Here is a 25,269-nt window from a genome sequence, read left to right as displayed (position 1 = left end):
GCGTTCGTCTTAAGAAAGCACCATGCGTTGACAACTTTCTGGGTCTGACATTTATGATCCTGTTATTTTTCAGGTCTACGGTTGATCTACAGGGTGTCTCAATAAAATATATACACTCTTTAAATGACCAGAAAAACAACATTTATTGTAAGAAAAAGAAGTTTCATTCATCAAAATACTGTAAACCAACTAATTATCGAAAGTGTTCAAATTATTGGTCAAATTATTCAAATTACTGGCCATTGTGGTCCATGAACAGCGGTCAACGCTCAATGATTGAATCGAAAACGTTCCTAATCCGTTCAATTGGTATGTTGATACATCATCTTTCAGTGATTGCTTTCAACTCATTCATTGTAGCTCGTTTCATGATGCGAACTTTGTCCCCCACCTGCCCCCCCCAAGAGAAAAATCGATGAGGCGGGGGCCAAATCCGGTGAACGTGGATGGTACTTGATACTTCCTCTTCGTTCTAAGTATATGTTTCGCAGGGACTATCAAGATATACTCTCATGTCATGATAATAGAGAAGAAGTGCTCCATCCTGCTGGAAGTGCCATTCTTTATTCCCAAACATCTCTTGGGAACGTGGCATAGCATATTCATGTAGCAAGTTGAGATAATTTAAAGAGTTATACAATTTATTGGGACACTCTCTATATATAGTGGTGCATTTCCAATATTTAAATATATTTTCTATTATTTAGAATAATCGAACTACTATCTTTATCTTCAATGTAATTTTTGCAACGCTTCGATCAACGTAATCGCCGGCTTTTTTCGGGTGCGTTTTATCAAACTCGGGAATATTTGCGTCAAACTCAAGAATCTGTATGGAATTTCGAACTAAATCCTTTAATTCGTCCAAGAGAGCAGGTAATTCTCGTTTCGTCAGCCATTCTAGGATAGAAGTTTTTAGTAAGTCTTGATTTTATTGTTAGTATCGCCTTTAGCGAGGATTGAACCTTCAATCTCCCGCAGACTGTGACGATAAGATTAAATACGAGAACAGTGGTCCGAGTAATCGAAATAATACAAAATATGCATGTTGATATGAAAAGTTTCCAATTATTAAATATATTCGTTTATTATTTGATGTGTTGTATATATATATAACATGAGAACTCAACTTTACTAGCAGACTCCCCCGATATTGCCCGGTCGTAAAATACGCTTAAATATGATATTTTTATTAATGTATGTTTCGTATTTATTAGTATATTATATTGGACCTAATATGTAGTAATGATTTAAAAAGTTGAAAAAAAAGAGGCTCGTGCGTCACTGCCGAGAATCGAAACCAAAACGTTAAGCCTACGATTTACTTTTTTCCTTTGACGTTAATGCCTGAGCTTTGAACACATGTTTGCCGCAAGGCTAAAAATTAAAACATAGATATTACGTTACGCATGCATATTCGTTGTTAATGCCGTTGTTCGACCGTCACCTGCAAATTCGATTTTTTTTTTTAATTTTCACACTTTGCACCGATTTTCCAATTATAAAGTTTCGCATACATATTAAGTGTTATGTCTGTAGACCATGCCTATATATTAAGTGTCATGCTTGTAGACTAAAAACTGACAAGAGTTTGGTAGGCAAATTTTTTTAAACAAATATATATATATATATATATATATATATATATATATATATATATATATATATATATATATATATATATATATATATATATATATATAGCGTACTTTGGGATAATTGCGCCAACTAAAAAAGTGCTCTTTATATGGGTGGTTGCCAAAAGAGCACTTTTAGCTAGTTGGCGCAATCACCCAGACTTTGTGCAATTACCCCAAAGTACGTTACGCATACATAAATATATGGAGAAAGAGGTGTGTGTTAACTATAATCTTTTTACGCAAATATTACGCATGTATAAATCATGTAGAATATCTGCATGAATATAATTACACGTGATAGTTAACTAAAGATGATTATCCTATAAGAAAACAGAAAAAAAAAATAATAATGAGGAATTACTTAAAATTAATGTTTAAAAGAATATGCAAATTAGCTAGATATTTTTGCGGAATAATGCAATTCCCCGACTCATATATAACAAAATTGTATTTTCTTTTTAAATAAATAGAAAAAGGGAGTTTTAATATCAATATCAAGACACAAAAAAGATATATATATATATATATATATATATATATATATATATATATATATATATATATATATTGTAGTTTTGATCTCACTACTTTATATAAGGTTCAGTATAGTAATTGTCTCTATAATCTACATGAATTAAAATATCATATTTAGCGTATCTTACAACCGGGCAACGCCGGACGGCCTGCTAGTACTACATGATCACTTTGACACACGGATGCCCCTTAGTTCATTAGAGGTAAACGACGTTGGGATTTTTCAGTACAAAAACCAATGACTAATTAAGAATATCGAATGCTGTCTGTGCTCTCCGCTAATTTTGGCATGGTTTCTAGACTTATCGACCCAGGTGAAGTGAATCTTTGCTTGAAAATTATGCGCGCACTTTCAAAGGGGGTATCCATTGTCTCTCAAGACTAGACGTAAGTCATGATACTGATGCACTGTATTTACTTGAATATACTGACATTTGTCATTATAAATATGCGTTAATAAACGTTTGTTCCCTTAAGACTTTTCTCTGTATATTTTAATCACACAAAATACATGCTAAAATATTCGCCTTGCCTATTGAGCTACGCTTTAAAAGGAAAAACCATTTAATTATTCTAATTAACTGCTATTTTGTATCTAACTCACCAACTTTCTAAGGTTCTGTCTATCACTCTCGCCCTCTCTTACGATATGTTTAACTTTGCGCTTTTATTTTACACTGCATGCCTCTCCTTCTTCCCTTCTCTCATTTTTATCGCACACACACACACGCACACATTCACACACACGCAGGCAACTCTCTCTCTCACTCACTTTCTCTCTCACTCTTTCTCTCTATCACTCTTTCTCATTGTGTGTTTATTATCAAACGAATGTCTTCAAGAAAAAGTAACAAAAATATTGGAATGATTAATTATAAACAAAATCGAATAGTATCACAAGCAGTGATACTATTTAATCGGTAGCTCTAGATTGAAATAGAGATAATAAGGGTGTGGTATAGCGAGTAGAAAGATACTAATTTTGTGTTTTAGGTTTTTAATTTAATTTGATGGCTTTCGAAACTAACTTTTCTGAAGGAAACAGTCTAACATATTATCTAGATTATTCGAACGCTTAAGTATTTCTAGTGTCATAGTTTACGGAACGCGAGCATTCTGCCCCCGAGAATTAAATGAAACGTTCCGTTCAAAGTTCTGTGTAGACTCCCGAGTGCAACAGAAAGATTCCTGAGTTCGACGAGATACACTTGAAGAAAGTCGGAGGTTACATCGCACGAAACCTTATGAAACTAACATTCAAGATAAGAACAGTAATCCGAATAATTCAAATAATACGAATTCTTCTTCTCAAAAATTCAGAAACCTGAAACAGTCTAAGCTGAGTAGTTTTTTTCCTTTACTTTAAAACATTCATAACTAGAACTCATCTATATGTATTACCACAACACATAATAAACTTTTCTTCCTCTGTTTACATAAAACCAAATGGAATCTCCATGAACAAAGTTTCTTTCCAAGCACTTCCCGTGTGCCATGAGACTCTTTCCCTGTAGATTATCACATGGTTGTTTTCAAATCCAATATCAACAACGCGCGTGTCTAATGGGTTTTCATCGAGTCTCCGTTTAGCGTTTTCAATCTTACCATATTCTTTTCATCACTCAGCTCACAATCCTTATCCTCGACTCGTTTTTCGCCCTAGTAAATGGAGAGTCATGAATATAATGTATATGTGTGTGTGTGCATGCATATATATATATATATATATATATATATATATATATATATATATATATATATTGTCTACGTGAAATAGTTGGAATGAACAGAAGCTAAATTTTCATACGCACATTATTAACTGCCCAGAGTGCTCTACCTTACACAAAGTTATACATTATCACTAATGGTACCTTGCGATTTCTTTCACCGGTGTGTTCTACCCACTGAAACGTGGGGAAGCATACGGTGTTATTAACAGACAAACTATTTCGTGTGCTAGCTCTTCTAGTCTGGCTAGGCACACAAGTATTTCAAACTAAGATCGAAACCATAACGTTTTAATTGTCGGGCATCTCACGCATTACACTATCGACACAAGCTATAAAATAAGTGAAATCTTAATACTTATTTTTACCAGCCGAGAGGACTCTATTATTTTACAAAGGTTTATGCATTATCACTAATAGACATTAATATCTTACGAGCGCGACGAAACGCGAAAATTGTTTAGCGTGTGATTGCGGGCAAAAGAAGTGTGTCAGTATTTAATGGAAGCCGAACCATCTGTTTTTCAGGTCTTCTTCGTACAGACGACCAGAATTAATTTTTTGTATGTATGAAAAAATGTTGGGGTGAGAAATTAGGTGAGAAATTAATTCCCACCGACATGCGAATCCGGCAGTTTGATCTGGAGCGTGTGGGCACGTGTGGAATGTGTGCTGTGCAATCAGCATGAAAACCAGGCAAATAAAATACGTGAGTGCAAAGAGGACAAAATGTTAAAAGTGATAGTTTATCTCAACCAACCGTCGAATTTAGAACCCTCACCCACCAAGAAACGAACCTAGTTCAAAGCCAACTTCATAGTCTAGTGATATGTACCGTTTTTTTCTACACTGCACAGAAGAGACGTTGCGAGACTATCTCTGCTCTATCTTTATCTTCATGGCAAGTGATCGCCTCAGCTCCAGTCTATGATCCCCGCTTTGCCAAACTTTCACGAAAAACACTCGTATACCTGAAACTTCTATCAATAATTTCCCACAATTTTTATCTGTGCCTAAAGCTTAACGTGGGTTCCATGAACAAAGCTTTTTTCTTAGAACTACGCGACTGTAGAACTCTGTTCCGTTTCCCTGCTTTCCAACTGACTACAATATGGTCGTCTAACGTAAATAAGTTCTTGTTGAGTTGTCCCATTTAGTAATCCAATTTATTAAATTTCCATTACTAACGATAACTACGCTATTGTCCCAATGACTACCTTACACTCATTGACTCTTATCCTCGAGTGGCATCCGTGCCTTAATAAGAGGTGTCTCCTTTGTAAAAAAAAAAACAATCCATATCCATTCAAAAAATTTTGTTGCGTGATACTCAATTCCAGCTCTTCTTGATTCAGAACGTTTTACTTCACGTGGCGCATGTACTATTTGCTACCAATGCTAATCTTTTTAAAGATAAGAAAAGAAACTCCTGATATACTCGCACTGTATCCTCAATAAATCAATTTCCTGATATCTACGCCTCGATATATAGCTATCGAATTTTGGTACTTATACACTTATTGGATCCTGCTATTTTTTAAAATAGTATTTTTAAATTAAATTCAAGTTTTACGATATCTTTTTCGTATTTTCATGCGGTAAAATAAGTGCGCATTTTGGTTGCTTTGTTTTACGGCATATCATCCTTTTCGGGTTATTTTATACCAAATCCAACTATTTTGGTAAAAAGATTTATGCTTTCAGTTAATTATATCTTCAAATATTCACGGTGTGGGGTTTGGTTTGGTTGTTTTGTTTTATGGCGCATCAGTTCCTTTCTTATTTAATGTCGAATCCGGTAATTTTAGTGAAAGTTTGTTTTTTACGTTTTTATGTTTATATTTACAAATATTTAATTGACTCACAACCATTGCTTTTCACCATATTTGAGAGAGAGATGATTATTAGTGGAGGTTGCAATAGGAGTATTAATTGCTATGAGTAGGTTAGTGTTGGTTGTGTATGGGTAGGCTTGACGTGACCATCTGATTGATCGATCGCATGTCCACTTTCTCAGGTTATAGACTGCCTAGACCCGAGTATTTCATTCTGAGCAACATGGTTTGCCAACCACAGCAAACTGTTTGCCCAAGTAAGGGATAGAAAATAAAAGAGCTAAGAACGTAAATGAAGAGAAGATAGTTGTTTCTTCTTTCATTTTTGCAGAACATAATTGAGTTTTGTAAAGAAGAGAAGATAAAAACAATAAAGGAAAGAACGTCGATGTTTGGTGTATTTTATTTCAGGAAGGCGGTGTTTACAGACAGTCTGATCTGATCAAACACGTATAGTTGATTATATAGCGTAAAATTAATCGAGAATATGATAATACGGCAACACATTTTATTCCGTACATACGTTATCACCTTTCACCAACTAATAAAAATATGAAATCTTATGGGTCGCTAAGGCGAAATAATTTCGACGGTACGTATTTTAAAATGAATTGTTTCAATATCAAATTATGTTGCTGACTCGAGTAAAAAACAATAGAATCTATATATTAAAAGGATGGAGTGTGTGTTATTTATTTTGTGTGTCACGCTTACATCCGAGTGACTAACGTTTAATTGTTATGGACTTTCATTTCTTGTAATAAATAATTTTACCAAGAATTTTTCATAAGTTTTGGTTCCGATTTCGATTATAGCTGACGGAACTTAAGTTATCTATTTTTCTATGAAGAATTTTTACGAAGAATTTTTCATAAGTTTTGGTTTCGATTATAGCTGAAGGAACTCACGTTATATATATATATATATATATTATTTTTTATTATCGACTTATCTGCTTAGTTACACATGTTTCGGTTACCGAATCGTATTAACAATCCAGTAACTTCATCAGAAATTTCAATTTTCTGTAATGTCTGATGAACCAAAACATGTCTGATGAACCAAAACATGTGTTACAAAGCAGATAAATCGATAATAAAAAATGAATATATATTTGCTCTGCAATAGTATTAAGCACTTTCTTCAGGTGTTTACCAATTAACATTTTTGCTATATATATATATATAGGCAGCAAAAAGAAAGTCCGCAAATTGCAAATTCAAGCTAAATTTCATGTAATTGTTTAAACAATCTACACCCTATTTGATTGGCCTTTTATTCTTCTATAATTTTACATTTTCGTATTTGGCTTTTAATTGAAATATTCTAGTATTCACGCCAATTAAAAAAAATAACTTCAAATTGATTTTGAGCTACGAAACAGGTACTTTTAAGAATTATAAATGTCAACTGAATTAAAAGGATAAATTGTAAGATGGTCAACATCATAAACTTTGGAATATAGACCTTTTCTCATTCATACATATATATATACATATATATATATATATATATATATATATATATATATATATATATATATATATATGAGAGAGAGAGAGAGATATATGGACGGAGAGAGAGAGATACTGTATCATGATTATTCAGTGTGGATAGATGTACATGACAAGTGTTTCAGTTTGAAATTTTCTCAGCAGCTGAGGTGTCGAAATGTTACTCTATCATGCTTACAACATAGAGACGTTATAAGGCTTATAGTCGTTTACTTTCGCAATAGCAACTGCCTAGAACGTTCTATTTCTTTGGAATAACAATATTTTACACGAATTGGCTAGCATATACACATAAATGTTTTATATCTGAATGTTGGTTTTTGCTGAATATAAGCTCTGCGTGTGTTCTGGAAGTATATTTAATTCCACGTAAACATGTTCGTGCCCCCATCTCTGTCTTTCTCTTTCTCTCTTTTTCATACGTCTCACCCTCTCTACCTTTTCTGTTTTGGTCGACATGTTTTCCACTTTGATTGCAGAGAAAACAAATCCGATCCAAAAGGATACTCAGTAAAGCGTTCAACTTTGTAATTTGAAGCAGAGTTGTGAAACAAAAGAAGCAAAACAAAACACAAACAAAATTTTAAATAAAAACATACAAATTTAACAGCTTGTTTATAATGTCAAGCAAACGCCATGGTTTGTTTATTTTGTGAGCATGCGCATATTCAAACAATTTGAATTGGCTGTTTGACTGATTTATTTCACCCACGCTTGACATTTAATTTTTATATATATATATATATATATATATATATATATATATATATATATATATATATATTTACAAGGTAGTCACCACTTATCAAGGCCCGGAAGCCACTCGAGGATAAGTGTTATTGCGTTACAGTAATCAATGGGATAGTATCGTGGTAATCGTTAGTATTGGAGATTTAATAAAGTGTCTTACTTAAGGGGGCGGTCCATCAGGAATTTGTTTATGTTGGACTTTAAGACAACCAGGTTGTGGTTAGATGGAAAGCAGGCAAACGGAACAAAGTTCCACAGGCGTGCACTTCTAAGAAAGAAGCTTTGTTCATGGAATCTACGTTTTGGTTTTGGCACAGATAAAGAGTGGGGAAAATTTTTGACAGTGGTTTCAGCTAGACAGGTGTTTATCGTGAAAGATTGGCGAGGGTGCGGGAAGAGATTGGAGCTCAGACGAGCACTGTCCATGGAAGCAACGATAAAACAAGGACAGGCTCGCAACTTCTCTTCTGTGGGAGAGGTTGCAGGGAAGAGAAAAGGGTATCCCTACACTAAGCCATATATATATATATATATATATATATATATACTAGCATTTCAGCCCGGCGTTGCCCGGGTATTTGGAGGTGTATGTTGAGAAAAAAAAAAGAAAAAGCGGTCAATTTTTTAAAACTTTGACCCCTATTATGTCCCCTTAACATTTATTGTTTTGGACTCAAATCAAGTTATTAAGTTATATCCATGTCCAAGGAACCTATATCTAAAATTTCAAGTGTTTAGACCCACAATCGGCGGAGGAGTTTGGTAGAATTCTCAAAGGTCAAATCGTTGAACTTTGACCCCTTGCTCGGGTGTTTGGAGGTGTATGCTGTGCAAAAAAAGCAAAAAAACAAAAAAAATGGTTAATTTTTTTAAAACTTTGACCCCTATTATGACCCCTTAAAATTTATTGTTTCGGGCTCAAATCACTTTATTAAGTTAGATCCATGTTCAAGGAACCTATATCTAAAATTTCAAGTGTCTAGACCCAAAATTGTCGGAGGAGTTTGGTAGAGTTCTCAAAGGTCAAATCGTTGAAATTTGACCTCTTAACAGCCAAATTTCTGGCTGACACCCGTCACATCGATTTTCCCAAATCTCAGTACCCGGTATTTCAAATTTTGAGTCTATAGACTAAAAATTGACAGAGTTATTGCGTAGGGAAATGTACACAGACAGACACACACACAGACAGACAGACAGACAGACACGTTCACTTTTATATATATATATATATATATATATATATATATATATATATATATATATATATATATATATATTGCTGGTGTTCTTTTGGTTGTTTTGAGAGTCCTAGAAGCTACACGTCAGTTAATAATCTATATTTGCACAAGTAATTGCACACCTGGATATTATTTTAGTGTTGATAGATTTATTTTTGGAAAAGGATAGAATCGGACCCAGTAAGCAGAACTTAAAAGATAATAGAGATATTCAATTTAGGAATGCAGCGAGTGTTTATTCTTTTAGAAATAAATGCCAGTTAAAAGAATGGTCAATATAAAGTTAAAAATAATGATTAACAAAATAGGTTGGATTTTAAGATAAATAGCGTGATTAGTCGCACGGTAATTGGAACACGTGAAGGACCATGCCTCTGACGTCACAAAGAAGTGGGAACTCCAATATATTGAGATGGGTTCGCGTCAGCAGAGAGGTTAGAGAGCGACTGAGAGAGAGTCGAGTCGGTCAGACTTGGAGCTGATGCCTCTTGAAGCGAAAGGAAAAGATGAGACTATATAATCGTATCAGCTGGTAAAAGAAAAAGACCAGCATTTATATTTTTTAAACTGTTTGTCTTCGTGTATTAGTTTCAACAAAGAAAGGTAAATTTTTTTGTCTATCATCTGTAGATGAACTTTGTATAACTCCCTCCAAGTATTATGTGAGTGTCCCCACCACCATCATCAATAATGACACTCCTTTCTATATGTTTTAACAAGAATATCGCATCTCTCTCAGCTCCGTAATGATACTAAAAATGAACAAATAAGAATTGTCATCGTCATCGTTGTCACCGTTTACGCCGTTATACAAACAATGTCTCGTTCTGTATAACAGTTATATATATAAATGTCTCATTCACTTGTTATGAATATATCCCGTCCTCCGATATATATGTCCTCGATATAAATTCCACTACATTACACTAGATTATAATGAGTGTACCCTCCGAATATCTTTATGTTTATTGTGCAGTTGAGGTTATGTTTCCTCCCGTATATAAACATGAATAAAGTTTGCTCAGTTGTGAACATTGAGTTTTGTTTCTGAAATACACAAAAGAAGCGCATGCAATTCATAAACTTCATTTTAATTTAGTATTCAAAAACTGAGAGTAAAACAGAGTGCTTCTATACAGACGAATATAACCTATAGCTAAAAGGTGATGCGGAAAAAGTGGACTCATTTTTAATTCGGACAATTATAAAATGTCGGTGCAATATAAATGTGTTTCGGAATGTTCAACCTATGCTTTACAATAACTTTTACAGCGTATCCACCGTTTCAGGGGTTATCCATTGTCTTTCGACGCTGAATAGAGGAGAAAAACTATTATTACGAGAGATATTCTAAAAGCAATTCCTCCTATTTTTATTCCGCACGAATGGATAAGAGGGGATTGTAAATTGCGTTGTTATGATGACTGAAATCATGCATTGATGTCCCGAATATTTCATTTCTCTGTTGCAGATAATGATGGCGTGAGACTCTAAGAAAGCGATCCCTGTCATGGACGTGCATCAGAAGAAGAAATGCGTCATTGAATCTCCCCATGCAGACAAAATTAGACCATTCAACATTCATCGACGTCTTTTAAACGTTTCCAATATCGAAGCTGTTGATGTCAGCACAGTTAAGGGATGGGTTCGTCGATTTCAAATTGGCGACAAAAGTGTGAGTGACACAGCGCGCTCCGGATTTTTACCACCTAGACATCAAAAGAGGCTTGCGAAAGGGCATTGCTAATGGTGGTGACCATGTGAAAAGAAATAAACACTGGAGTACAAAAAGTTGCCTTTTTTCATGGTACCACCACCGTCTCCCGTGTTCGTTAACATTTTAGTTTTTGAGTTAAAAAATAGGAGGCTTTGCTTTTGGAATTTTTAGTAGTAACATTTGAACCCTTGATCCTATGATTTATTCGGCGTCTGAATGATGTGGTATGACAAATATGGTACACTTATGTCAATTTACTTGCTTTATAAGAAGGCGAGGTCGATACAAAGGAATTTTTCTATGTGGTGTACATTCAACTCTTCTCAAAATGGGCACGATAGATTATGATAAAAATTTTCTCAGTCTTAAAAGGTTTTACTGACTGGTAACAGAACAGATACTATACTATGATTAAAAAGAAAAGAATTTCATCGTCGTGTGCCTATAGACACAATAAGTACACAGTTTGATGTCAGTGTGGAAACTGTACATACAATTATTCGCGAGGACCTGAAGATGCGGAAAATTTGAATGCACCAGTCCACGACTTCATCCTTGTCTCAGACTATTTAACCAAGTCGGGCATCACACAATTTCTTACTCTCCCTATAGCCCGAACCTTGCTCCTTGCGACTTCTGATTATTCCCTAAGCTCAAAGAAAACCTTAGTGCCTATCGCTATGAGACAAATGAGGAGATTAAAGATGATGTGACGAGTGTCATTGACACTTATACAAGAGGACTTTCGTGGGGCCTTCCAAAAGTTAATGGAAGAATACAAGTGCATTACAGCCAGCGGAGATTACTTCAAAGAAACTAGACTTTCATATATATATATATATATATATATATATATATATATATATATATATATATATATATATATATACTATCAATAAAAGTACCCATACGAAAAAACAAGTCTGGAAACTTATTGAATGCACGTCGTATTGTGTCCAATAAATTTTATAAACATCTGATGGCCATCGATCTTTCAAATAGGTTGAAAGTTAAAGAGAGCTAAGGCATTTAATATATTCATCTATAGATAGTGCGACAGTAATGGCTCCCACGTGTCAAACAATTACTTATGCATTGCTAATGAACGCACACTAATGCCAATGACGTTTTCATTTCGCGAGTGATTTACCATTTTTCTAGATATCATCATCAGACAATATCGTCAAGACTAGTACTAGCGCACACAATTGTTTTTCTGTATAAACGTTTTTTGCAGAATTCTGAATTGGTAATACCGACATAAACATTTTTTTTAGTTCATTATGTGTGAAGTCGTGATAATGCATTTCCAGATAAACGACCATTGCTATGCGTTGCAGATTTCATAACCACAAGTTCAGCACTTAAAATAATATTTATTACTAGGAAGATCTGGAAGCGTTCGAACTCAAAAGAATCTAAGATTTTCAGTAACTCAGTCGCCTACATGTTTAGATATCCAAAACGCATCTGCCTCAGGGTTTTCTTCTTGAAAAGACGGCAGAATGCGACAGACTGATCCGATTTTTTTTTTACAATGATTGTTCAGGATTTTTATTAACATGTTTTGTTGTGAGGCTATTTTTCAAAATGTTTCAGTAATGATTCTCCGAGTGATGTGAAACTCAAGAAACCGACTCCAAGACAAGATAGTAAATTGAGATCAGCGTTTCGGGGGTGTAATTTTCAAAATGAAATTAAACAAACGGTATGCTTTTGCTTTAACGATAACATTTTTCATCAATAACATTTTTCTTTCGGTTAAACTTTAAAGTCTGGAAGATATTTCTGCCATACTCTCTCTCTCTCTCTCTCCCCCCCCCATATATACATATATATATATATATATATATATATATATATATATATATATATATATATATATATATATATATATATACAGTGTAAAATTTTGTTGAAAATTCAAAGACTCACGTTTTCTTTTTTATAACCTTCGTTTATTTCCTGGATGTTTTCCATTACAGCTGTTTCATTAGTGGATAGGCAATTTTACGATTTATGTGTTTAAAAATATCCTGTCCCCACCAACTACTTCAGATGTTTATCCATTATATATATACGAAGAATAAAAAAGTAAAAATCCGACAATATAATTTTAAATAAATGGGGGCGGAAGACCTAACTGGTCGGCGTTTCGCACGTCTTGTGTGGGCTTTTTCAAGAGTGAAACAGCTAAAAATTGTCTATCATTTAGTTGTTTTACTTTTACAAAACCTGAGTTAGATGGGTAAAACGCCGAGCATTAAAGTCTTCCGCCGACCCCATTTTTTTAAAATCATATATATATATATATATATATATATATATATATATATATATATATATATATATATATATATATATGATTGTTGAGCTGGATTAAATCCGACGATATGAAATAAAATGGAGGTGGAAGGACCTGGATACTCAACGTTGACCATCCCTCTTGAAGAAGCCCGCATAAATCGGGCGAAACGTTGAGTATCCAGGTCCTTCCACCTCCATTTTATTTCATATATATATATATATATATATATATATATATATATATATATATATATATATATATATATATATATAGGCGAGATAAGACACTGATAGAATTTACTTGAAGTAATACTTTCAAGGAGATCCTAGCTAAAAAGGAAAAGCTCAATATTTAAGAATAGAGCAATATATAAGGTTCGTGGTAAAATTTTAAATCCTGAAAAAACAACATATAGAGACATATATTCGATTTAAAGATTTATTGCTCTTTGTTGAAAATCCATGGATTAAGGAAAATTAAAATAACCCCTTGTATATATTACTTTTGTATATATATATATATATATATATATATATATATATATATATATATATATATATATATATATATATGTGTGTGTGTGTGTGTGTGGAGAGAGAGGAGAAAAGGGTAAGTGAGAGAAAATGACGTAAGTTTGAATATTAAATTAAGTTATGTTATTTTTAATGTCATAAACATGTTGTTCATTTCGGACTTGAATATTTTCTTAATCTGCCTATTCCAACTTTTATATATTTGTTCTTCCACAAAAGAATTGAAAATAACTTGACAGAATTCGTTGAGAGGCAATGGATGATAAATATGGACGATAATTTGCATATTAATACGAACTAGCGGGCCTGGTCTTAGAAAAATTAAGAACCTATGAACATTTTCTTCCTACCTAGGAATCCCCTATAAATATTTTACTCGATTGTGGGGTTCTGTAATTATTAAATTTCCAAGCAATAACAAATATATTTCATAACTACACAAGAGCGTTATCGCAGTAACGTACTTATGTAGAGACGCATTATTTAAAGCTTCCAATTTATTTGGCGCCGGAATCTTAAATACTATTGCAAGAAAAGTCTTATTTGACAGGAATAAGATCAGGTCAATTCTCAAAGCAGTTTTATGAGTCCACGTTTGTTATTCATAGGTAGAAGCGAATACGTTTTGCGGAGAAGGGTTATTTATGATTAGAGTAATTATCAGAAATGTATCTATGCGTAAACACTGGAACGAAGGTAATATTTGGCAGTAATAAGAATATTTATAAATAAAGTAATTTTGCTAGTATTATTTTGTAGGATTTTTTTTCCTGGATATGGCTGCTATTATGCTTTAGTCTTACATCAAATAGACGTAATACAGAGCAGTAGCTATAAAAGCGCGTAATTTGAGGTTTTAAATGTATTATCATAGTCTTGAAGGCAAGAAGAAAACAGTAAACCAAAAAGTTTATTGTGAAGAAATGTGTCTACGAATATTATACGATATAAGAAATGTAATGGCTAATAAAACATAGATATAACAGTAAGAGTGCAAAAGCTTACATAACAGATTCAATTAAGTTTACTAAGTAGTATTCTATTCTTGATTTTATTGCACGTAAGGATTGGCCCTAAAAAAGACCAAACTTAAATGCCTTGTACTACTGTGTTCGGGGCTTGTTATTAGCAAAAACTCAGAAATGTCGACGCAACAAAAACTCTATTGATGATTTGAAAACGTGTTTGGCAAGAGTTTTGAATGATATAACACATGTCCCTTTTCCAAACTATATGCGAGCATGGATTACTAGGTTAAGACGATCTTATGAAGTCAACAAACGACATTTCGAGCATTTGTCAGTGTATTATAATATTAATGTTTAAAAACTACATAAAAGGTATTCGTTGTAAAAGTAAATTACCGTTTTGCAAGATTCCCGCCTTTTCTGGTGATCATGCTGTATAATTAAGAAAAATACTACAACATTCAGCAGGGACTAAACACAAAGCCTTGCATTGACAAAGGTTTGGCTAGCTATAGAAGTGTAGTACTTATATCGAATAAAATAATGAGACTACATATGCTATGTCCGTCGTGACCTCTAAGAGAATGATGGATTAGCAAATTGTGTTATATAAATCTAATCGCAGCTTTCTGTAATCGTTGCTCTCTATTTCACATTTTGATTTAAACTCCTCTTATTCGTTGGAACAATACAAATGCACACAACAATATGCGCATCCGTTAATTGCTTGTCAGTAAGAAAATATCGTCATATTTAAACAATAACCCTAATATTGTTCCGTTTTATATATAATGTTTTCAATAGAATTTTAATTGTGTCTTTTTCTGCCTTTTTTTTTAATTATATCTTCAAGGTACAATTTATTTTTGATGGTTATCAACTATTTCCTGCCAATGTTTATCCTGATTGTTACCTACACTTTTCTGGGGAAAGAACTATGGGGTAGCAAGGCCATTGGCGAGAACACCTCCATTCAACAACAAAGAGTGAAAGCCAAACGAAAGGTAAGCTTTATAAAAAGAGACTAGACCTTCTGGGCCTAGACAGTTTAATATTATTCATATATTATTGATATATATAAATTAAAATCTAAAGTATTCCCTTTTTATAAATGTCGCGGATGACACAGACCTCACAATATTATTAGCATGAATAAATTAAAAGTAAAATTATTTAAAAAATTAAATGTTAACTCACTATATATATATATATATATATATATATATATGCTGTATTAATTTAAAATGGCAAGTCACAAAAACATTTTAATATCTGCTTGGCATTTTCGCTAAGATTAAAGTGTAATATCTGTTCTCTACAACATCAGTACCATTTAACACCGAAATTTCGCATGTAAAATCTCCCTTTAAAATGAAACGCTAAAAATGTTTTAAAACGCTAGCACCTTTTTAAATAAATAATCTATAATTCTATAATTAATTATAATGATAGTACTAAAGATAAAATTATTGCGTATATGCAATAGTATTTGTCAATATTATTATACATTTATATTACATAATATGTATTTATTACAAAATTTTAAAAAGTACATATGTAAATGAGCCATATCGTGAGTATATTCAAATCCTGGGAGTTAGACGAGAAATCACGGAACATGCTAGTATTTTAAACAGACAAGACATTTAAAAAATGGTAGACTTAAAATGTTTATATTTCTAAAACAAAATACACTATGCTGGTTAACTCTGAAGATTGAATTTTATTCGGAAAATTTTAAGATTAAAGAAAAAATGATTAAACCTTCTAATTTCAATTTTAATATTTTAAACCTATTAATGCTTTGAAATGAATGAGTTCTCCCTTTACAATAAAAGTTCATTTTCTTTCCTACCTCATTATATTGTTATAAGTAGATGAATTATAATATTAAAACCTTATCTGCTTCATATTTCGTAACTTTTTAGAGGAGAATTGATTATTTGTATCATTTGAATTCTTCTTACTACTTTTCTAATCTTGAGTGTTATTTATACAATGTAGCCTCCGACCTTCGTCAGCTGTGCCTTGCATAGCTCGGGAATATTTCTGTCGAGTTCGGGAAGTTTTCTGTCGCGCTCGGGAATTTTTCTGACGAAGTCGAGAATCTGCACGGAATTTAAAACAGAACTTTATTTAATCCCTAGAAGTATCACGCCCTCGTTTTTTTTTTCTTTTTTGTTTGACGATCACACGTCTATAACAATTATTCTCAAACAATATAGAGCCCTTAGACAGTCACAAATTCAGAACAAATTGAAAAGCGCACTTATCTTGAGTTCTCAAAGTCTTGCTTCGTTACCCAATTGTAAATCGTTGTGAAATTTACTGCCTTCTCGGGGGGGGGGTAGAGTTTGGTATTGAAATCTTCTACAAAGATTGGTAGTCATAGCTTAATATATAAAAAATAGTCCATGCAGTGCGACATATTCAATTACAATGCATATAAGTGATTAATGAACGTATATTTATTAGTAATACAGGTGTTGACTAAATGATAACGTCAAACCGTCAAGGAGACAATTAAATTGAGTCTCATCGTAACAATACTCTTTTGAAAGTGATTAAAAATGTTGAAAACCCCGACAACCGGAAGTGGCGGTTTCAAACCAAAATCAACCAATAAGAGTGGCTGTTTCAATACAGATATGGTTGTTCTTATCAACCCAAGGTAGTAAGACGATTATACTTGTGTAATTTCTGACACACTGAAAAAGAAACGGATTTGACCGTCAAACTGTTTTGCTTAAGTTACAAGGCTTGTCAAGTTCGGACAAATCTAAGTTAACATGTTCAATACAAATTTTTTATTCGTCCAAATCAGTTATCTGGACCGGTAGTGGAATAACTGCGTCCAAAATGTTATCTTTTATAAGAGAAAGAGTCAGTACTCGTTTACTGACGAGTAAACTTTGAACGAATTACGCTTCAAAAAATTATCGACACTTCTAAAAGGAATTATGTTGTGAGAAATATTCAAGGCTGTGCCATTAATACAAGTGAGCAACTGGAATTATTTAAGGTGTTGAATTAAATCTAACCCGATAAGACTGTACAAATTAGAGTTATATAATTTTTCATAAAGGGATAAAAACCAGCTTTATGTCGTTCGTCAAAATGTGACACTTCGAACCGTAAATACAAATTGTTGGTAAAAAGTGCTGTAAAGAGAGATATTGCTTGGGGCCCTAATTTAAAGGAAACGGCAAGTTTAAAAAATATATGTAGATTTTGTGTAAAATGTTTTCGTCTCCTAATGGGGGTAGATGTTTATTTGCTGTGCACCGCAGCAAAACGTGGCACAATGCCGGAAGGTGCAGGACAGGCAAGCTCCCCTAAAGAAGGGGCACTATCGCCTCACAAAAATTGCCTGGGAACCCCCGTCGGCATTCCTCGGTAGGGGTGCCTAAGGCAACAAGCAATTAACTTGCCCCACCGGAAAGCCTAGCGGCAATGCCTGGGAGGGTGGACCGCCTAGGTAGTACCCAAGCGGTCTACCTCAGTCATATAGGTGCTGGTTCGGTTCCCGGCCCCTCACCTGTCGGGCTGAGTGTCAAGAACGGATTCATCTCCATCAGACGAACTAATGGGGGTAGAGATTTATTTGCTGTCCAGTGGAAAGCCCTGGGAGGTTGGACCTCCTAGGTAGTACCCAAACGGTGTACCTCAGTCCGACAGGTGATGGGATGGTTCCCGGCGCCTCACCTGTCGGGCTGAGTGTCAAGAACGGATCCTTGAACAGTACTTTTACCCTGTTTCCCTGCAGCCGGAGCCGCTAGGAGACACACCCCTATCAGACGAGCTAATGGGGGTAATTATTTAAATTGCTGCCAACCTCAGCAATATTTGGCACAAGGACGGGAAAGTGGGGAAGTAAGCAGGCTCCTCTAAAGGAGGGGTACTCCTACAATTGTAAAATTTGCCTGAGTAACTCCGACGGCATTCCCCGGTAGGAGAACCTCAGACAGTAAGCGATGAACTTACTCCACCGGAAAGTCCAGTAGCACGGCCTGGGAGGGTGAGCCTCCTAGGTATTACCCAGGCAGTGTACCTCAGTTCGACAAGTGCTGGGCCGGTTCCCGGTCCCTCACCTGTCGGGCTGAGTGTCAAGAACGGATCCTTGACGAGTACTTCTACCCTGTCTCCCTGCAGCCAAAGCCGCTAGGAGACCTTCCCCATCACAAGTAATGGGAGTAGTTATTTAAATTGCTGCCCACATCAGCAATATTTGGCACAATGTCGGGAAATTAGGGAACTAAGCAGGCTCCCCTCAAGGAGAAGCACTCCTGCAATTGTAAACATTGCCTGAGTAAGCCACTAGGATACCTTCCCCATCACGAGAAATGGGGGGGGGGAGATTTAATTGCTGACCACCACAACAATATGTCGCACAAGGTCGGAGGATGGGGATCCAGCAGGCTCCCCTTAAGCAGGGGCACTCTTGCAATTGTAAAAATTGCCTGAGTAACCCCATCGGCATTCCCCGGTCGGGGCTCCTCAGGCAGTAAGCCATAATTTTTCTCCACCGGAAAGCCCAGTGGCAAGGCCTGGGAGGGTGGATCTTCTAGGTACTACCCAGACTGTGTAACTCAGTCCGACAGGTGCTGGGCCAGTTCCTGGCCCCTCACCTGTCGGGCTGAGTGTCAAGTAACGAATTCTTGACATGTACTACTACCCTGTCTCCCTGTAGCCGGAGCCGCTAGGAGACCTTCCCCATCACGAGTAATGAGGGGAGAGATTTAATTGCTGCCCACCACGGCAATATGTCGAACAAGGCCGGAATGTGCGGATCCAGCAGGTTCCCCTAAAGGAGGGGCACTCCTGCAATTGTAAAAATTGCCTGAGTAACCCCGTCGGCATTCCCCGGTGCGGGCGCCTCAGGCAGTAAGCGATATACTTATTCAACTGGAAAGCCCATTGGCAAGACCTGGGAGGATGGACCTCCTAGGTATTACCCAGATGGCGTACCTCAGTCCGACAGGTGCTGGACGGTTCCCGGACCCTTACCTGTCGGGCTGAGTGCCAAGAACGGATTCTTGTCAAGTACTTCTATTGTCTCCCTGCATCGAAGCCTCTATGAGACGTTCCCCATCACAAGTAATGGAGGTAGAGATTTAATTGCTGCCCACCACAGCAATATATGGCACAAGGCCGGAGGTGGGGATCCAGCAGTTATCTGGACCGGTAGTGGAATAATTGCGTCCAAAATTTTATCTTTTATAAGAGAAAGATTACGAAATTTTTTTTAGCTCTCCACGCCTAGGTATAATTTCCAGGGAAAACGTCCATATTCGATATTAAATCGAAGGCTTTCCCATTATCTGCCTCTACTAAATGGGCCGTACAGAACTCAAATTTTCTCGAAAAAATTCTGAATTTGAATTTGTCGACAGAGGGTAACTTGTTTCATGGGTTGGAGTGTAATAGATTTAACACCAGATTTTTTACCAGATTTTAATCTAGTTATTTCTTTCATTATGTCGGAAGAAACCCCATTCAAATCTTCACAAAGATTCGATCGTTCCTCCTCCGAAAATTTCAAAAGAATGCGGTCAAAGAAAGAATATATTTCAGGCAGCCACTTTTCAACATCATTAATGTGTGAATCAATAACTCACTGAGAACAATTATTTTTCTTCATCCACCTCAATTTTACAAACTAATTCCCTTGCAGCCGCCATGATATTAGTTTTTTTTAACAATAATACAACACATGGTGACAGAAACAACGTATGAGGAGAACAAGACAAAAGTTCTTTTTAGAATGCACCAGAACGAAAGCAAAAAGTTTCTTTTTATTTTAAACAAATATATTTGATTTTGTAATAGCTGTTCTGCAAAAATCAAATTAAATATAGAAATATGCCATATTTGTAATAAAAGTTGCAAAATAGATATGACTGGTCTTATCAACTCAAAGCAGTAACATGATTCAACTTGTAATTTTTAACAAGTCCTAAGTACTTCGCAATCGTATTTTGAGTGTCGCCCACACTCAGAGCATGTAACTTTACGACTGAATTTTAGCAAGCACTTTATCTGAAACGTTGTTCGCGGACCAACACACATTATGTGCATTTTCAGTCGTAAAGGAGACCAAGGCAAAGAATAAGAAATAACTCCAACTCGCTTGTTCTTTGTAGCAATAGCATTTATTTCCTTGTCGTTACAACCGTGACGTCACCCACGTGATCTAGAATGTTCAGCATATCTTTGACGAGATCTCAAGCGTTATCTCGTTCCTTGCACTACTTCTCCTATGTGATTGTTCTCTTTATTTTCTTATAGTCCTTTCGCATACCCGGTGACGTCACCTCACATATATTTACATCCGCGAATCCGCACTGTGTTACATATCCACAACGTCATAGGTCTTTGCGGATGAATATTATTTTTAAGTAACTGTGTAATTTCCGCTGAAAAAAAAGTCAATTAACTTAAACTATTATTCAATGAAGCATCGTTGAATCGGGTGTGCTTTATCTGAATGATGAGAAACGTTTGAAGGAATAAATCCATAACAGACAATTGAATAAACCATATCTGGCATGTTTGATCACTGAGAACTTAATTTCGATAGACAGAACGGATATTCTCCGTTGATTCTCTTCATAAAAAAGCTTTTAAAACGTTTAGGACACGCGAAGCCACAGAAGAATCGAATAAATGTAATTGTATAGTTATAATTCGATAAATAAATCACGTTACAAAGAAACCAAAATATCAGAAATAAATAAGTAATAGTCATCTTGCCTCGTATAATGAAAATTCACTCGAATAGGGCTCGGAGTAATTTCACTAAATAGAGGTGTGTGTGATATTTGAAAAAAGTCTGTGTATACATTAAAATTGTTTTTATCTTAAACATTATTACATACGGAGTCATTAAGAGTAAAAAGTTTATTTACTTTATCGATCTAAACTCGAGAAATGCACTATTAAAATGTGTACACATTGCATGAATAATATTCAAGATGGCTGCCACTTGCAATCCTGTAGACCAAGTAGCAGCCTTGGCCTTGCGATCAAAAATCAGGATCAAGGTGAAACGGAACGAACCAAAGCAAACCTAGTAAGTCGAAGAATGACAATGAAGCAACTGGTAATAATATTTCTATAAGTAAAAAGAAATGAAAAGGAAAGTAATTTAAACAACGTTTATCTTTACTTATGTAGATTAAATGCATGAAAAAAAGCAAGTCTTTATTTTTAATTTTAAAAAATAAAAATTATAGTTATTTAAAAGTTGTTTATATTATTTTCCATGTTTTTTTCTTGCAAAGACGGTAAGAAATATCTCACTCTTCCCTCTCTCTTTCTTTATCTCTCTCTCTCTCTCTCTATATATATATATATATATATATATATATATATATATATATATATATATATATATACGTATACTACCATGTGTACCCGGCGTTGCCTGGGTTGACATGAAGTTCCGTTTGAAACACGCCTGCTATACTAATCATTTTCATCATGGGTAACGTGGATACCCCCACAACAATTTCAAAAATAAAAGAACGGATAAAAACTTGTAAATGTAATCGCCCCCAAAAAGAAGTATCTGATAACCTCTCCACCAGATATTTCGGCAGATGATATCACTGTCCTAAGAAAACTCACGATTTTGTGAACCTAAAAAAAAAATAACGTTTATAAACCTTAATGCGTGCGTTTATTTTTTATTTTGGTAAATGTGTAGTTTAGCGGCGTAAATTATTTGCCAGACAAAAAATATATAAACTATTTATTTTTATATAAAACACATTGCTGAAATAAAACTAGAAAAAATGTTCATCTTTATTATTTTTTTATCATTTATATTTATTATTCAAGGCCTCTATATTGCTTTTAAAATTTGGCTTTTTTTTTGCAGATTGGCATTTTTAAGCTCTTTCGCGAACTATGTTTTTGGTCGCCATATTCTTTTGCAAGAAAAAGTGTAAAAAATGCCAAATTTGGCCTAAAAAGCCAATCTGTCAAACTTAAAAAAGGCCAAATTTTAAGCGTGTAAGGCGTGCACAGTTAGTCTAATAAAAACTGATAAAAAAACATAAAAATTATTTTTTTGTTTGTTTTATTTCAGTCTTTGGGTCTAATAATGTTTTATATAAAAATAAATAGTTTTCATAATTTTGTTTTTGTCTGTCAAATAATTTTCGCCGCTAAACTACACCTTTATTTCTTTGTAAGGGACTTTTTTTTACTGGCCTTTTTTGTAAATAAAGGAAATCTTCGATTTGCTTTGGGGGGGGAGCTTTTCGATTTGCCTTTTATTTGTCGTTTTATGTTTCTAATGTAACCTTCCCCCCCCAAAAAAAAAAAATTAAATTTGTCATGTTTTGAGGTTTGTTTTGTTTATCAAATTGTTAGGTGAAAGTAGAGAATGTTCTCATAAAAAATAATTAAATTTATCGTTATTTTATGTTTCCAATGTAATTCCCCCCCACCAGAAAAAAAACAAATTTTATTTGTCAGATTTTGCCCTCCCCCTCAATCGCCAAACTTGAAAAAGGCTAGAGGTGACATGTCCTATTGAACGCTTGGTGGCCAAAAGTGGGTGCTCCTTTTACGTTACATTTATATAAAAAAAAGTGATCCTCCACTCTAACATGTTATGTTTTTTTCAAAATTTCTTCTCTCATAATATTTATAAAGGCTGTTTAAATGTATTACCCTGAAAAAAAAATAGATGTCCATTCTTTTAGGGGTTAAACGCCGCTGGGTCACGTAGTATTTAGTTACCTTTTTAATTAGAAAATCAGTTTTGTAATCGATGAAATTAACGCGAAAAAAGAAAAAGGGTAAATTGTGGAATTTAGAGGGGGTAGAAGATCTTAACTTTTTAGGTATTAAACGACGCTAGATTACATGGTAAAATTTAACGATTTCTGTATTGCCGTTTAAGGAATAAAACAAAACAAACAAATGTAATCTTTTAAGTTTTTTTTCGTAAGTGTTTTTTGTTTGAATATTAAAAAAACAATAAAAGCCAAACATTTTTCTATCTATAAAGAATTATTTTTCCAGCTAGAAACTCAATTCAGTAACCAAACGATATTTTGTGAACGTTTGTTTTTTATGCATAGCATCTAGGGGAAAATAACTCTAAAAAGCTTTTAAAAAAAGGTCGCTGTTGGAAATATTAATCCCAAAATAAATTAAATTAAATATATTATCAATATAATTGTTGTTTAAAATTTATTAAATAACAATTTTAAACAGAATACTTTAAAATAATTATCTCGCCAAAAACATTAAAGTGTAGTATATGTTCTTCAGATGCTGCACTTCAATTTCTTGCTCTCTGTCACTGGAGGAGAAATCCTTCACGACTGAGACACTTTTTTTTTCCTTTTCTCCACGTTAAAAAACGACCCTGGTGTCTAAATCCGTCCTGTGGGGAGGTATTGTATATAGGAACATTAACTAAGATACCGCCATTTAGTAAAATCGATTTTTCGTAATCTCATATGCAAATGAGGTGATCTCTTAATTGTATATTTTTGCAAATGTCATACTATATATAGAAATAAATGAAAGATTAAAGTAAGATACGTTTTGTATACATTAATCGAATTGTGAACACCCAGACAGGAATAAGAATTTATATATATATATATATATATATATATATATATATATATATATATGTAACCCCTCTCGCGAGAAGGTAGCTAAGGACCCCTTTTTATCTAGAAATCTCAGTTGGTGTAGTCTAGTCTTTGAAGTTGTTACATGAAATCTGGTATGCTGAAAGCGAATATCGAAGCAGCAGTCAGGAAGAAAGACAAACTCACGAAGTCTATCTACAGAAGATTAATTTCGCAGAATTATGTACAAATGTTTTTAGAGATCTCATTCAGTTTTTGTAAGTTCTTTTCAAATCTCAAATCTTTTCACAGACAGCGACAGACGGTTGGATGAGGAAGGTGTAGGGGTCACGTCTCTATACGGATTCAACAAGCAATCTCCAACTAATCTGATCTGTGACTCAACTAAAACTATGTGACTAATTTTCGCACGACAATCGTATATATAGTAAGGTATGTAGATGGGGGTGGAAATTCTCCCAGCCAATAAGATTTCGCCACGAAATCGAAAGCTTTAGGGTTTTGCGTGGATACGATTCCCATACCTGAAATCTGAATTACTCATTTTAACGATTTCCAAGGTCAGATATCAATTCTGACATCCGGCCTTGAGTGCATTTAAGGCCAGACAATGTTATAAGTGAAATTTCCTGTCATCAACGTTTAGCCGTAAAAATATATTTCTCTGGTTTTTGGTTTTGACATGACATAAAAAAAATATATTTATCTTCTCTATCTTAAATCCTTGGTTTATCTGGCGTCACCCGTGAATAAAAAGCTATCTCAGCATAGTTCTGAAGCGCCTCAATGGGGGATTACGTTACACACACACACACACACACACACACACACACACACACATATATATATATATATATATATATATATATATATATATATATA

At 34.4% G+C, this 25,269-nt stretch overlaps 1 protein-coding gene across 1 annotated transcript in view; it reads left to right on the top strand.

The window, feature by feature from the left end:
• LOC145276947 (tachykinin-like peptides receptor 99D) overlaps positions 1 to 25,269 on the top strand; it is a 775,418-nt gene that overhangs the window by 733,569 nt on the left and 16,580 nt on the right. The window contains exon 6 of the mRNA XM_080128452.1: positions 15,621 to 15,771. Within this exon, the coding sequence (XP_079984578.1) occupies positions 15,621 to 15,771 (151 nt within the window). The remainder of the gene's footprint in view (positions 1 to 15,620; positions 15,772 to 25,269) is intronic.

The sequence above is a fragment of the Euprymna scolopes genome, chromosome 5 (genome assembly GCF_053919585.1).
Source record: "Euprymna scolopes isolate OS-2025 chromosome 5, ASM5391958v1, whole genome shotgun sequence".
NCBI lineage: Eukaryota > Metazoa > Mollusca > Cephalopoda > Sepiida > Sepiolidae > Euprymna > Euprymna scolopes.
Note: the sequence above shows the minus strand (reverse complement) of the source record. Positions and strands in the feature narration are given on the sequence as shown.